Source organism: Heloderma suspectum, chromosome 2 (genome assembly GCF_057233095.1).
Source record: "Heloderma suspectum isolate Gila_16-S chromosome 2, 16-S_ref, whole genome shotgun sequence".
Classification (NCBI taxonomy): domain Eukaryota; kingdom Metazoa; phylum Chordata; class Lepidosauria; order Squamata; family Helodermatidae; genus Heloderma; species Heloderma suspectum.
In genome coordinates, this window is record NC_139459.1 from 397,597,552 (window position 1) to 397,613,591 (window position 16,040).

The 16,040-nt window shown below is 46.9% G+C and overlaps 2 protein-coding genes across 2 annotated transcripts; both read left to right on the top strand.

Annotated features, from left to right (window-relative positions):
* Window positions 1-1,692: 1,692 nt before the first annotated feature.
* LOC146356577 (vomeronasal type-2 receptor 26-like) lies at window positions 1,693-7,569 on the top strand. The gene is made up of 3 exons (XM_084830196.1): window positions 1,693-1,983; window positions 4,217-5,017; window positions 7,225-7,569. Exons 1-3 carry the CDS (start codon window positions 1,693-1,695, stop codon window positions 7,567-7,569), a joined length of 1,437 nt encoding a protein of 478 aa, XP_084686322.1.
* Window positions 7,570-8,245: 676 nt separating this feature from the next.
* LOC146356578 (vomeronasal type-2 receptor 26-like) lies at window positions 8,246-13,253 on the top strand. The gene is made up of 3 exons (XM_084841253.1): window positions 8,246-8,376; window positions 10,932-11,058; window positions 11,340-13,253. Exon 3 carries the CDS (start codon window positions 11,612-11,614, stop codon window positions 12,251-12,253), a length of 642 nt encoding a protein of 213 aa, XP_084697379.1. The 5' UTR covers window positions 8,246-8,376; window positions 10,932-11,058; window positions 11,340-11,611; the 3' UTR covers window positions 12,254-13,253.
* Window positions 13,254-16,040: the final 2,787 nt, after the last annotated feature.

Below are 16,040 nucleotides of genomic sequence, written 5' to 3' on the forward strand. Positions count from 1 at the left end.
GTCAGGGGGTGGTTCCTGCCACTTTGAAAGAGGCTGTAGTGTGCCCTTTCCTGAAGACGCCCTTCCTGGATCCAGAGGTGTGTGAGAACTATCGCTCCATCGCTAATATCCCCTTTTTAGTCAAGGTGCTGGAGCGCGTGGTGGCTGGGCAGCTTCAGACATTCTTGGAGGAGACTGCTTATCTGGACTCATTTCAGTCTGGTTTCAGGCAAGGCTACAGCACTGAAACGACTTTGGTTGCTCTGACTGATGTCCTCCTCTGGGGGAAAGACAAGGGGAGTGCTACCCTGTTGTTCCTCCTGGATGTCTGAGCAGCTTTTGATACCATAGAACACAGTATTTTACTGGATTGGCTCTGCCGAATGGGAGTTGGGGCCACTGTGCTACAGTGGTTCTGCTCCTACCTGAGGGGACAATTCCAGAGAATGGTATTGGGGGATTCCTGTTCTACTCCATGGCTATTAAGCTGTGGGGTGCCACAGGGTTCTATTCTATCCCCCATGCTGTTCAACATCTATATGAAGCCACTGGATGAGGTCATTAGGGGTTTTGGGGTGGGGTGTCACCAGTACGCTGATGATGCTCAGCTCTACTTCTCCTTCGGCTGGGGCAATGAAGGTTCTGGACCAGTGCCTGGAGGCTGTAATGGGCTGGATGAGGGCCAATAAACTGAAGCTGAATCCCTGACAAGATGGAAGCTCTGTGGATTGGTAGTCCCCAAGTCTGGGGATTGAGTAAGCGACCTGTCCTGGGGGTTGCAGTCCCCCTGAAGGAGCAGGTGCATAGCTTGGGAGTGCTCTTAGATCCATCCCTGTCACTGGAGACCCAGGTGGACTCCATGGCCCAGTCCAATTGGGATCAACTGTGGCTGATCCACCAGCTATGGCCTTCTCTGGACAGGGATAACCTAGCCATAGTAGTGCATATGCTGATAACTTCCCAATTAGACTACTGCAATGAACTTTACATGGCTTGAAGATGACTCGGACGTTGCAGATAATGCAAAATGCAGCAATGCAAAATGCTGGACTGTTGACTGGAACATCCCATAAGGATCATATGACACCAGTCTTAAAGGAATTGCACTGGCTTCCAAAATGTTTCCGGATGAAATTCAAGGTGCTAGTGATGACATTTAAAGCCCTAAGCGGCTTAGGACCTCAATATATGAGGGAGTGCCTCCCCCTATATATACCTGCCCAAGGACTGAGATCTGTTGGAAGAGCCGTCCTCTGCATCCCACCAGTGTGAGACATACACTATGGTGGGATGTGGAGAGGGCCTTCTCTGCTGTGCCACCCCCATTGTGGAATGCTCCCCCCTTGGGGGCCTGATTGGGGCAGACACTGGTTTCATTTCAGCTCCAAGTTAAAACAGGGTGTTTTTTTTACCAAAGCTTTTGAGAGCTAATTGGATTCCCTGAGTTTGCAAACTGTTTTAATTGTTTTGTTTGTTTGTTTTAGATTTTAAATTGGTATTAGCTAACTTAATGATTTAATGTGTTTTTAGCTATTTAAATAATTTATTGTTTTACACTGTTTAAATTGAGCTCATCTGTATGCCGCTCTGAGATTATAATGATATAGGTTGGGATACAAATGTTATAAATAGATAGATAGATAGATAGATAGATAGATAGATAGACAGACAGACAGATAGACAGATAAATAAATAAATAAATTTTGCTACAGAATGGCAGACATAATTTACTTCCATGACCTGGGCTTCTTGTCCGCCATTCATGAAATCAACCAGAATCCCAGGCTCTTACCCAACATCACCCTGGGGTACAACATCTATGACAACTATTTCAACGCAAGGATCACGTATGACGCCATGCTAGATCTGCTGTCTCCTGGGCAGAAGAATATTCCAAACTACAGCTGTGGAAGACAGAATGACCTGTTGGCTGTTGTAGAAGGTGCAGACTCTGAAATCTCCATCCATATTTCAGCTACGTTGGGTATCTACAAAATCCCACAGGTAGGAAGAGGTGGGGTGCAGTGTATAGCATTGGGACTAAAGCCCAAAAAGGCCTTCAGTTGAACTGGGGGGAAGGCTCCTGTTTGCCTCTGGTCTTATATGACTTTTGAAAATCGGTTTTTTTTAAAAAAATATTAGCCTTTTATCACTGTATATCTACAATGCTAAATTCCCCTCCACACATAACTAACAGTGAACTTTGGTTGAAACCAAAGGAGGAAGCAGATGACCAGAGGAGGGAGCAATATTCAATATCATTGAATACCGAGAAAATACAGGATAATACCCAGGTAGGATGTTGGGGACTGTATATGTTGTGAATGGCATGAATGTGGAAACGGGTGATGCTAAATTAACATACCTCTTTCGATTTCTCTCAAAAATTCCTTTATCTCTGCAATTAGGAAGTTGTGATCCTTTCTATATAACTCTGGCAGAATTCCCATGCATACACATTTGGGACAAAGCTGACCACACTGGAACTTAAAAATAGGGATTTTTTTTTTTAAGTACTGAAATCATTTTGCTTTGGCAAATATTTAAGATTTTGTTCTGTCCATTGAATGAGAGAAGATGAGAATCCTTGGACACATTTCAGCTTAAAAGGCAAGTCATTAATGACACTGGAGAGAGGTTCATGCAGATACTGAGAACTTTTCTCATCTGGATGTTGATAACATTATGCATGATGCGAAGAAGGTAGACACATAGGAGTTTTTCTCCCTCTCTCATAATACTTGGATGCAATGGAGTCATTCGAGGAAGCTGGATAGTGGGACATTCAGGACTGATAAAATGAAGAACTTCTTCATGTCATTAAGTTGTGGAAATTGCAGCCAACAGCACGCATATCTTTCAAAGGAGATTAGATAAAAGACAATAAAATCAATCAACCATTTTCTTTGTACAGCACTTTTCCATACAGCATGCTCAAGGCAGTTCACAACAACAAAACATTAGGAAAAACACACAATGCGTATACATAGTATAGAAACATTAAAAAAAATCATGACAATTATAACACATCAACATCAAAACTAATAATTCACTATCAGAAACAAACCACGGTAGAGTGAGGCCTTTTGAAGACCTTCAGAGGGAAGCAAGGCCAGTTGTTAATCTGAGGGGATAGCAGGAATGGGGTGAAACATGAAACGGAGTACTGGGATATTCAGGACATATAGAAGGAAGTACTTCTTCACACACTGTGTCATTAGGTTGTTGACTTTGCAACCAACAGTATAGATAGCTCTCAAAATGGACAAGACAAATATCAATCAATCAATCAATCAATCAATCAATTGATAATTTTATTTGTATAGCACTTTCCCATACAGTCTGCTCAAAGTGGTTCACAGCAACAAGCATTATGTAAAACAACAACAGAAACCATACACATACATATTAAAGAAAAGTCCAAACTATTTCATAGCAAGTATGTAATAAAAACATCCATATCAAAACTAAGAACTCACAATGACAAAACAACCACACTGTACAACACCCTCTGACGTTGATGGTGATGCATACGGCAGTGGAGTAAAACACCCTGTGACCTTGCTAGTCAGGCATACGGCAGTTGAATAAAACACCCTGTGACCTTATAGGCATACAAAAGTAGAGTGTGGCCTTTTAAAGAGCTTCAGAAGGAAACAGGGCCAAATGTCACTTCCACGTCACAGCAGGAACGAGATAAAACTCCCTCTGGCCCTGATGACGAACAGCAGGGAGCAAAGGTCTCCCACCGGATGATGGTGAGGGAAGCAGCAGCCAAAAGACATTGCCAAGGAAGGCAGGGCCAGTCCAAGGGGTTAGCAAGAGATGGACAAAACCCTCTCTGGTCTTAGCTCCATCCGCACTGAAGGTGAAGGGTACGATTCTCCATGGCTACTTGTCATGACTATATCCTTCTGTCAAGAGCAGGGGCACCATACGATGAATTCAAGTTGTTGAATGCCAGGAGCAGAAAGCTTAACTTGCCCTCATGGCCTACTTGTGGACTTCCCCCACACAGCTGGTTGGCCACAATGAGAAACAAGAAGCTGGACTAGGCAGGCCCTGTGGACCCCAAATGAATGGTTGCCCATTGGCAGAAAACTCTGCTGTGCAGGGGTGCTGTGGTGATGATTGCAGAACCCAGCTAATCTGCCTCTTAGCTTTGTCATAGATGGGACTGGCCTTACAAAAAAAGCCCCCCAAAAGTTTCACATTGATCTCCCTTTTTCCTTACTAGGTCAGTTATGCTTTCATCTCCCATAACCTTAAGGATAAAACTCAATTCCCTTTTTTCCACCGGGTGGTCCCAAAAGATGAAGACCTGTACCTGGGGATGGTCAAACTGCTCCTGCATTTCAGATGGACGTGGATCGGTCTCTTTGCTCCCAACAATGACAATGGGGAAAGGTTCATGGAGATACTGACACCGGTGCTCACCAGCCATGGTATCTGTGTTGCTATTTCAGAAATAATCCCTGAAATGAACATGCATAAATTGAATCTTCCCATTCTATCTGTTGTCAAGTGGAGACAAGTCAAGGTATTTGTTTTCTATGCAGAGACTCGCTCTTTCTATGATGGACTGTTCCTTCTAAAGCAAATACTTGAAACATTGGTGAAACCCACAGAAGGGAGAGTCTGGATCACAACAGCTTTGTGGGATATCACCTCAACAGTGTCTGACAGGTGGTTACATTTTCAGCACAGCCACTGGTACTTTTCCTTTTCGATCCAGACAAACAACAGGCCAAAGCATGCCAATGTTGACCTCCATCACATCACTCCTTACATGGAAAAAGCATTTCGTTGTTTCTATTCAAAATACGCGTTGTCAGTGAAAGGGAGGAGTCGATGTGAACAGAAAGAGAAATTGTCCCTGGATGTGTTGGAACAAGCTCTGTCTCAAGACAACTACCATGTTTACAACAGTGTCCAGATTGTGGCACGAGCATTACATGAAGCCTACTCTTCCAGATCCAAGCATATGATGATGGTGGACAGAGAAAGGTTGGAACTTCCAAGTCTACAGGCATGGCAGGTATTTGCTTTTCCATCCCAGATGCCTCTAGTAAAAAATACAGAATTTCTCATTCATGGGTCATTAATTGTGGAACCAGACTCTGCGAAGATTTCAGGCACAGTGGTCTGGGCAAATGCTGCACATAGAACATAAGAAGAGCCATGCTGGATCAGACCAAAGGTCCATTTAGTCCAGCATTCTCTTCACACAATGGCTAACCAGCTGTTGACCATGAACCCAAAAGCAGGACATGAGCGCAACAGCACCCTCCCACGCATGGTCCCCTGCAACTGGTGCCAATGGACTCATTGCCTCTGCTACTGAAGGTAGTACATAGCCATCAGGACTAGAAGCCATTGATAGCCTTCCCCGGCAGCAATTTGTCCAACCCCCTTTTGAAGCCATCCAAATTGGTGGCCATCACTACATCCTGTGGTGGTAGGGTGTTCCATAGTTGAGCTATGTGATGTGTGAAGAATCCTTTTATCCATCCTGAATCTCCCACCAATCAGCTTCACGGGATGACCCCTTGGGCTCTAGTATTTTGAGAGCAGGAGAAAAATGTCTCCATATCCACTTTCTCCACACCATGCATAATTTTGTAGACCTCTATCATGTCTCCCCTTTCCCTCCTTTTTTCTGAGCTGAACAATCCCATCATCAGCTGAACAATCCCATCTGAGCTATGCAATCCCATTTAGCGTAGCCTAAATGATCTAGGTGGCTTAAGAGACGATCAAGCAACAGCTGAAGGTTTAAGTGGGGAAGTAGCTGAGCCCAAGAATCTAACTGAGTAAGTTTATTACATAAAAGAAGAAGAAGAAAACAGGGTAGCGAAAGAAAGTAGTGAGAGACTGCCTGTGGGGACAGGGCTAGTGAGGGCACAAGTGTGGCAAAGGGGCAGTCTCTGCTTTACTCTTGTGCCCTCACTGGCCATGTCTCCCAAGGGCAGCGTACAACTGGTTTAAGTTGCTGCTACCATAAAAATCCGTATGAAATGGCATGCAACTGGGCCTGCAGCCTTGTCTGGCTGGCTGCAGCACCACTTTCTTTTGCCAGGGGGGCTACACTAAGAGGAGGAGCCCCATTGTGGGTACACCATGACTACAGTTGCTGGATGGCCACTGTGTGAACAGAATGCTGGCCTGGATGGACCCTTGGTCTGATCAAGCATGGCTCGCCTGCCTGCCTGCCTGCCTGCCTATTGATCTATCAATCTATCTATCTATCTATCTATCTATCTATCTATCTATCTATCTATCTATCTATCTATCTATCCTGCATTTCTATCCCACCTTTTTTCCTCCAAGGAACCCAAGAAGGCATACATGATCCTCCTCCTCTCCATTTTATCCTTAAAACAACAACCCTGTGAGGTAGGTTGGGCTGAGAGTCTGGGCCTGGCCCAAAGTCAGCCAGCGAGCTTCCATGGCCAAGTGGGGACTAGAACCCGGATCTCCCAGTTCCCAGTCCAACACTCTAGCCACTACACCACACTGGCTGCTATATTCTTATATACCTTCAAAGGGTCTGTTGGGCCCTCCCAGGCCATGGGGCCTTCTATCTTCACCCAGTGCTCAGGTTGTGGCAACACCACTGACTCTGACTTCCAGGCGTCTCCTCCAGGTGGAAAACTAAATTGATCTATCTATTTGAGAAATGTTGGATCAAATTTGGGTAGTTGGGACAGGCAAAACAAAAAGTGACCCCTCCTCAGTTCTGTGGGGTTCAAGGTCATGGAGGCAGAACTCAGTGGTGCCATCCAAACCTTGTCCCAGAAGCTTATTCCTAGCAACTTTTCCAAAGCCCTTGGGAGTAACACTGCAGGATGGAGCTCCTGGGGCAGATATGGCCACCACCGGATCGCAGGTGCTAGGAAGTGCTCCAGGCAACAGTAGTGCCTTTCGCACCCCATCCTGTGAATGTAGACACCCCTTACCAGTTCAGCAAGAATCCCCCCAATCACTGGCTGAAAGGGGACGTTCATTCAGGGAGCAGAATTAAATTATCTGATGGTTTGAATGCTAGATTTTCCCAAAAGGCCAAGGCAGAAAGAAGGGACGTCAGGGTTTGTTTGTTTTGTTTCAATATATTTGAACCAAAATGACACAACCATTATAGCTTTAGAAGGCACACGCTCCAGTTTGGATTCAAGAGACACTAGCTCTCAAAATGGGCAGTGCTGAGATAACTGACATTGTTTCTCCTTGTCTCTGTCTTTCCAGCTTCACCCTTTCCTGAGAAACTTTGGGTTTTCCAATACTTCCATGGATGGAACGTATCTAGATGGGGACGGGGACGTGACAGCCAACTTCGATATTTTGTTGAACTGGGTGGTGCCATCCAATGCCTCAGTTGTCACAGTGAAGTTTGGGAGTCTAGAGAGACGGGCATCCCCAGACCATGAGTTCCAACTTGATGAGGATCCCACTGTGTGGCATAAAGATGTGAGGAAGCCCATCTCTTCTAATGGTAGAGCCATTGAGATAGGGGTCCCAAAAATGGAGCCCAAGAGTACCAGTGGGTCTGCAGGGAACTTCAAGGATGCCCACAAAGGTTTCCACTCCTAGGGATGGGGGAGAATTTCTCCCCGAAACTTCGAGGGGCCGAGTGCCAATGCATTCGGCCCCCCGAAATCGGCGGTGAAATTCTCCGCCACCCCCTGCCACCCCCCCAGGATGGGACTTACCTTTCACGAATGTCCCTCCTGGTGGCGGGTCCTGGCGGCGGTTCGTCGGGACTTCGTCAGGGGCGGGGGCGGCAGCCGGTCTTTTGACCGGCTGCCGCTGCCTCCATTACAAGGAAAGTAAAAAAAAAAAAAAAACCCGGGATAGGCTACGTAACGATTAATGTAGCCTATCACGGCTAGATCTCCAAAGTCAGCCGTGATATTAATAAATTAACGTTAATTGTCAGGTAGCCTATCACGGGTGACTTTGAAAAAAAAAAAGTGCGTACGCAAATGGCGGCCCCCATAGGGAGCCGCCATTTGGGTTCCTTATTTGGTCCCTGTAGTCTACGTAAAGATTTACGTAGACTACAGGGACCAAATAAGGAATGCAAATGGTGGCTCCCTAAGGGGCCACCATTTGCATACGCACTTTTTTTTTTCTTCAAAGTCACCCATGGTAGGCTACGTGACGATTTACGTAGCCTATCACAGCTGACTTTGGAAATCTAGCCGTGATAGGCTATGTAAATTGTTACGTAGCCTATCACGGGGGTGTTTTTTTTTTTTCCGCGGCCGGGTAGACGGGGCGCTTCTACCTGGCCTGAATTTCGGCCGGGCGAGGCGGGGTGCCTCCCCCGCCTTGCATGAACTTCGGGGGGAGAAGCGAAGCGCCTCCCCCCCACCGCGAAGCAAGCTTCAAGGACAGGTAAGGGACTTTCATCCATCCCTATCCACTCCCTGCCCCCTTCAAACATAGTTATTTATTTATTTATTTATTTATTTATTTATACACCTCAAAAACCGTAAGGTTGTCAGGTTCTACTTCATTTTCCCAAACCCACTGCTGATCAGCAGTTGGGCAGGCAAAAGGAGAAGGAAGGAGTTGCTTCCTGGTCCTTTTCAAAATTCTTCCACCCACACAGACTTTTCCCCTGTGCTCTCTCTCTCTCTCTCTCTCTCCCCTCTCCCCTTTCCCCTAGCCTGCTACTTGTCTCACTCCAAAATGATTCTTTGCTCCCATCTACCCCTTTGCTGTGCTATTTACCTTTCCCTCCCATCTTCTAGCCAAACATTTTATTTGCCTCACAGCACTTTTCATGGCAAGTCCTTAACAATCCAAAGCTCCAGTCCATTTGCAGAGTGTCTCCAAAAGCCCAGATGATGATGGATCCAAACAGAGAAGGCATGGGGCAATGAAGACGAGATGTTCCTAGCAAAGGCTCTTCCTAGTTTAAACGGGAAGGCATGACTGTAGGACACCCCCTCCAGATCCCTTAACAGACAAGGGCCTTTAGCCTTTCAGCAAGGCCCCTGTCTGAACTAGGGATGTCAGAGAATTCCGCCACGGATCTTGGTGAGGCCGAATGCCAGTGCATTCGGCCCCCGAACTCTGTGGCAGAATGCCCTGCACCCCGCCCCCCCCGCGGATCCACCCCGGGACGAGACTTACCTGGGGCGGATGTTCTGGGTGGCGGTGGCTCCGGTGGCAGCTCCAGCAGTGGCTCCGGCAGCGGCGGCTCCGGCAGCTGGTCTTTCAACCGGCTGCCACCACTGCCATTTGCAGTCTTGTCTTCTTTTTTTTACAGAGACGTGATAGGCTACATAAGTTTCTACGTAGCCTATCACGTCTCTGTAAAAAAAAAAAGACGAAGAAAAATAAGGAATGCAAATGGCAGCGGCCATAGCCACCGCCATTTGCGTATGCATTTTTTTTTCCTGTACCCAGAGCCTTCCGCGGCCAGAAATCCAGCCGCGGACAGCCCTGGCCTGGGCTGCCGCGGAGCACAGCCAGCTTTCGAGGATTTGGGGGGGGAGGACCAGATCGCCTCCCCCCCCAGCGAGGGTTCCGGGGGGAGGGACGGAGCACCTCCCCCCACAGCGGAACCCAGCAGAGCCAGGTAAGCGGGGTTTCGTACACCCCTAGTCTGAACAGGGCGACACTGCACAGCCCTCCAGCAGTGTCGCTTTAACCTGGGTGACCCTTCTGCAATCCCTGCCCCACCTCTGTCAGATTCTCACAGGCAGCTCCCAGCCTCCCTGCCTACCAAGGCCGGACCAGCATGTGGACAGGGAGTTGGGTGACTTCCCTGGCTCTGCTCTGAGAACACTGACAGAGAGAGGTTCACACAGACTCTGACATCCCAGAGGCTGAATAGGCCCAAGCCTTTCCAGGCTACTTCTAATCACATCCTGGCTATAACCTACAAGGCTCTGACAATTAGTTCCTCCTCTCAGCCCTTAGCCTTGTTCTTGTTTTCTCTCCCTCCCCATTCACTATTCTCATTCTTCACACAAACTTGCACACACACACACACACACACACACCACCTTCTGGCTGGGGATTGTGATGGCAGAGGAAGATGTAGGAACACCTGGTGGGGAATGAAGTGGTTGAATCTCGCATTGGGCTAGGGAAAATGTTTTCTTTCTTTTGGGGGGCTGGAGTATTTTCCATTCCTTTGGGGCTGGGGAGAGGTGTATGTGTATGTGTGAGAGAAAGAGTGTTGATTGGATGAGTGCACCAATCCTCTGTAAGCCTACTCAGAAGAAATCCCCACTGAGTTCCATGTAAGCATGCAGAGGATTGCAACCTTAACTAGGTATTTTTTGACCCAAATATGTGCATTGGCTTGGGAGTTCATACCCTTCCTCTGCTTGTTCTCAATTTCTTGAGTGAATTACTATTCGTTTGACTAGCCAGCCCCACATAGCACCCATGATGTGAGTAGCTACATTCTCCATGGAAGCCATTTTGTTTTGGTGCCTCCAGCAGTTTCTTAGATTTCCAAATGTGCTCACAATGTCCGGGGGGGGGGGGGAAATACAGTGATCAGAACTGTACACGGTAATCCAACTCTGGTCGTACCATCAATGTGTATACAGGAAATATGAATTTTGGCAGTTTAATTTTTGATTCATTGTCTAATTACACCTAACGTGGAATTTGCCTCTTTACAGCAACTGCACACTAGGTCAACATTTTCATGGAGCTGTCCACCACAACCCCAAAATGTCTTCCTTGGTCAGTCACTGCTAGCTAATATGCTGTCAATGCCTATACATGAAATTGGGATCTTTCACCCCAATATGCATTACTTTAGACATTCATACATTGCAATGCATTTGCCATTTTAATGCTCCTTCCCAAAGTGTGGGCAGACCTTTTGGAGCTGTACAATTCTGTTTGCTTTTAATCACTGCCAGAGCTTCCAAATACACCACGAACACTTTTCCCTCAATGTTCCTTGTCTTTCTGCCTAGACTTTGCCTTATTCAAGATGTACCAGAAGCTGCTTCCCTGGATACATCAAGGGGATTCAGGAAGGAAAGCCCATTTGCTGCTATGCTTGTTCTCCATGTGCAGAAGGGACTATCTCCACTCATGAAGGTAAGGAGTTCCAGAGGAAAAGGAAGCCCTTTGGGAACAGGGCAAAGACCCACTGCAACATTTTAACTAAGGGCTGCTGGTTGGTTGGTTTTTTTCCAGGACATTTTTTAAAAGAAACTAATTTCTTAGTGATGTATAAGAGAAAATCGTAGAGCACAGACAAATACAGACAGATATTGTTGATACCAAATCACTCTTCTTCTTCTTCTTCTTCTTCTTCTTCTTCTTCTTCTTCTTCTTCTTCTTCTCCTCCTCCTCCTCCTCCTCCTCCTCCTGCTCAGATGCAGACCATTGCACCAGATGTCCAGAAGATCAGTATCCCAACAAAGAACAAGATCAATGTCGTCCCAAGGAAAAAGTCTTCCTCTCCTATGAAGAATATTTGGGGGTCATTCTGGCTTCCTTTGCCCTATTCTTCTCCTTAACCACTGGCTTTGTGTTAGGAATCTTCATTAGAAACCTAGAAACTCCTATAGTCAAAGCCAACAACCGGACCCTCTCCTACGTTCTCCTCATCTCCCTGCTGCTTTCCTTCTTGTCCTCCTTCCTCTTCATGGGTCAGCCGAGGAAAGCAACCTGCCTCCTCCGACAAACAGCCTTCAGCATTATCTTCTCAGTTGCTGTCTCTTCTCTGTTGGCAAAAACCATCACTGTGGTGCTGGCCTTCCTGGCCACAAAGCCAGGGAACAAGATGAGGAGATGGCTGGGGAAGAGCTTGGCCAACTCCATTGTCATTTCCTGTTCCATTGTCCAGGTTGTCATCTGCGCCATCTGGCTGGGGATCTGTCCACCCTTCCCTGACTCTGACAGGCATGCCCAGCCTGGACAGATCATCCTGCAATGCAATGAAGGGTCTGTTGCCATGTTTTATAGTGCCCTTAGTTACATGGGCTTCCTGGCTGCCATCTGCTTTGTGGTGGCTTTCCTAGCCAGGAAGCTGCCCGGGGCCTTCAATGAAGCGAAGCTGATCACCTTCAGCATGCTGGTCTTCTGCAGCATTTGGGTATCCTTTGTGCCCACCTACCTGAGCACCAAGGGGAAATACATGGTAGCTGTGCAGGTCTTCTCTATCTTGGCCTCCAGTGCTGGGTTGCTGGGCTGCATTTTTCTTCCCAAATGCTATATCATGTTATTAAGGCCTGATCTGAATGCAAAGGAACATCTGAAGATGAAAACAGAAGAAGGTGGCATCTGAATCTTAAAGTAGGCTTTGAAATCAAATGCTGACAAAAAAATCAGGCAAATGTCAGGGTAGAGATGTGAAGGCCTGGAAACAAACCAAACAATTTTGGGGGAGGATGGAAGAAAGAAATATTGTCCTCTTCCCCCCACACCTCAGGCATTTTGTTTCATTTTTTCATAAACTTGTGGAAAATTAAAATTTCGATTATCATGCATTTTCCTTTAGAATGATGAACTAAAATTCTGAGCCATTTTTAGCTATTTTAAATTGCTTTTAAACTTTGTGTGCTGAAGTTTTTTATATCATGTTTTTGTTTTGTAATTGAAACACCTAGTGGGTTTTTGCTATTTGGCAGGGAAGGAATCAAATGAATAAATAAATAAATCCTGTATATTTACTGGGTTCAGACATCAGAATAACCCACAATGTGTTCAATAAGTCATGATGGCTTAGTTAACCCATTGTTGGGTATCATGTCCGTTGAGAATTTTTAAATCCATAATGGCTTACTTGGCTGAAAGAAGCCACTCTGATAACCCACAATCTTCAGAAAAGGTTATTTCACCCTCTGTAGGTTATCGTGTCATCTGACACTCCCTGCGGCTCATTCCGGTCACCTGCAGAATTGGCTGGTAAGAGCAGGCAAAACTGCTTTGGCTGCTGTGCTCCAGCCTGCAGAGCCCTTTTCCAAGGTCTGACAAGCAGCCCAGGGACAACTGCAGGCCAACAAGCACAGCCTTCCCTGATACCGCACTACATTTACAAAATATAGGGATGTCAGAGAAATACGCTCGAAAGTCAAATGGGACCGAATTCAGACATATTCGGCCCGCTGAACCCTCCTCTGGGATGGGGTGCCCCGATCTACTCAAACTGGAGTTCACGCGGTACTTTTTTTTTTCCTCTGCCGAAAATTTTATGAAGGTATTTATGAAGGAAACTTCGCAAATCAGGACGAAAGATGGTGAAAGGGATTTTACGAAACTATTTAATAAATATGCAGTTTCCTGCTATGATGCGGCTTTCTTTCGCTGGGAGGGATGGGGTCATGAAGTGCGCGTAGCCTGCCTGAGGCTGAGTCACGAACTGCACGTAGCCTCATCTTTTTTTTAATTGTCTGTGTGTGAAGGTGAGGTCAGGTTCAGGTCAGGTGAGGTCAGGTGAGTGAGATCCCTCCAGGCCACCCCCCCACTCCACCAGGAAGATAACGTCATTGAGAGGAGGGAACTCATCGACCATTTATCCCGCTGATGCCCGCCTTCACATAGGATGGCGGTGTATGTCCAGCAGCCTCAGTTTCTCCAGCCAAACTCCAGAATCTAGACTAGAGAGAACAGAGGTGCCGCTGCTGCAGACAGAGTGTCCGTCTCCAGCAGCTGCAAGGAGTGTGTTTCTGCATCCCCCCATTCTACGGCACTGCAGTTCAACCTTTATTACACTGAAGGTATGTTTACTTTACCTGAATGTGCCCCTATGTGTAGCGATTTTGGGGTGCGTTGGAGGAGCAGGGGAAAATGGGAAGGCATCCTCCAGCAGCCTTTGTTAGGCCTGCTGGGAAAGACTCCATCCTCCATCCTCCTGGGCTTTCCAGGATTATTCCATGTGCCTATGTATTTCTGAGTGGGTTGGGGTGGGGGGAACTGGGAAGGCATCCTCCAGCAGCCCTTGTTAGTCTGCCGGGCCTGGGAAGGACAACATCCTCCATCCTCCTGGGCTTTCCAGGATTAATCCATGTGCCTGCCTATATATTTCTGAGTGGGTTGGGGTGGGGGGAACTGGGAAGGCATCCTCCAGCAGCCTTTGTTATTCTGCCGGACCCAGGAAGGACCCCATCCTCCATCCTCCTGGGCTTTCCAGGATTAATCCATGTGCCTACATATTTCTGAGTGGGTTGAGGTGGGGGGAACTGGGAAGGCATCCTCCAGCAGCCTTTGTTAGTCTGCCGGGCCCGGGAAGGACCCCATCCTCCATCCTCCTGGGCTTTCCAGGATTAATCCATGTGCCTACATATTTCTGAGTGGGTTGAGGTGGGGGGAACTGGGAAGGCATCCTCCAGCAGCCTTTGTTAGGCCTGCTGGGAAGGACTCCATCCTCCAGCATCCTGTGTGTACTGTAGGCTTGTGTTTTTCAGGCTGCATGGATGGACTACATCCTCCATCCTCGGCTTTTCAGCCTAATCTGCTGTACAATATGCCCCTATTTTGTTAGCATTGAATGGCTGGATTGGTGGGTAACTACTTCTACACTGCACTATATCTGCGATTGTAGGCTGTACACATGATTTCAGCTTTGCCACATGCATTTATGTCTCCTTCTGCCCAGAGACATGAACATGGAGAAAAGAGGAACCCGTGGTCAATCCAGCACTCAAAAGAGGCGTGCACGTCAGGCGAGAACATACGCCGCTGAGGTTGCATTTCAGCAGTATTTTAAGAATGAGATGGAAGAGGAGGAAGCCCAAGATGTGACCAGCAGTGACAGCAACCCCAGCCCCAGTCCACCCCGCTCCCGTAAGCAGCACACACCACCAATTTCCGCTACAGAAAGTGACACAGGCACAGCCGGAAGAGGAAGAGGAAGAAAGTTCATGGATGGTGAGTGGAAGGGCAGTGTCTCCAAAGAGGATGAAAATGTTCCCAGGGAGATTCTACAGCGGTGGAATGAAAGTCAAGATATCTATGTCATTCCAAAGGATGAATCTGGTAAGACTCTGTCATCACAGGTGCTTGTAAATATCTGGATACAAATAAATATCTTCGAATATTTGAATAGTCCCTACATTAGCCTTCTGCAACCTGCAGCCTTCCAGATGTTTTGGGCTACAACTCCCAGCATTATTGACCATTGGTCATGCCGGCTGGGCCTGATGGGAGTTGAAGTCCAAAATCTTTGGAGGGGACCATTTGGGGAAGGGATCTTCTTCTTCAACACGACAAACATACACGACTGTTTTACATTCATTCATATTCATTGCTGTGAACATATTTCATATTATTTAAATGTTACATGGTACTCCAGTACTAAAGAAAACCCCAACTCTTTAAAAGAACTGCAATACTTTCTCAAATGATACACCTTTTCAGTGCAAAAACACTTCAGTGTTTTGTGCTTGCTTTGTTTCCAAAGCCATTCATCATAGTTTGCTGTCTTGTTTGGCCTTGATCTCTTAACTAGAGCTGCAATGTGAATTGATTAAGCAATTACAGTTCTGAGGATGGTTTTTAAAAGAGGACCTGACTAATCAGGCACTGCTCCTGGGGGACCACAAATGCACCCCGGAAAAAGGCGGTGGGATTTGCCAAGTATGTGCTCAGGTCAGGACCAGCCCTATCATTAGGTAGCAGCGAGATGTTGGGGCACAGAACTGTGGGTGCTCCTCAGACTGCCTTGTAGCTCCTCAGCCAGCTTGTTGTCCTCTGGTGTGGTGGAAGAGGCTCTCCCATTGTCACTGTTCAAGTAAGTTTCAGCTATCGCTCTATATAGGATGGAGGGGTGCCATTTTATCCTTTGCCTCAGGAAGCAAAATGCTTTGGGCCAGCCCTGTAGGTGCTGAGTCCCACACGGTGGTATAATTGAGCTGATGCAAAGGAGTGGACCTTGCAAGGGAGCCAGATATCTCTTCCCCCATGCTTTTCAGACTTTCACCAGTGAGGACACGTTTAGATAACTCTCGTTGAGTTTCGAAGTCTGTACAGTACATTTTTTTTGCACCTTGTGTCATGTGTTTTCGCAGTGCTACCTAGTGCAGGAGTAGCTAACATCTGCACCTTGTGTCATGTTGATTGATCGGAATTCCAAG

What these genes read in the sequence shown, in the direction of transcription:
- LOC146356577 (XM_084830196.1), top strand. Translation starts at nt 1,693, where the DNA reads ATGGCAGACATAATTTACTTCCATGACCTGGGCTTCTTGTCCGCCATT. An exon ending in GTATCTACAAAATCCCACAG is followed by an intron (nt 1,984 to 4,216) that starts GTAGGAAGAGGT and finishes TTTCCTTACTAG; the next exon opens with GTCAGTTATGCTTTCATCTC. An exon ending in CAAGTCTACAGGCATGGCAG is followed by an intron (nt 5,018 to 7,224) that starts GTATTTGCTTTT and finishes CTGTCTTTCCAG; the next exon opens with CTTCACCCTTTCCTGAGAAA.
- LOC146356578 (XM_084841253.1), top strand. Translation starts at nt 11,612, where the DNA reads ATGGGTCAGCCGAGGAAAGCAACCTGCCTCCTCCGACAAACAGCCTTC.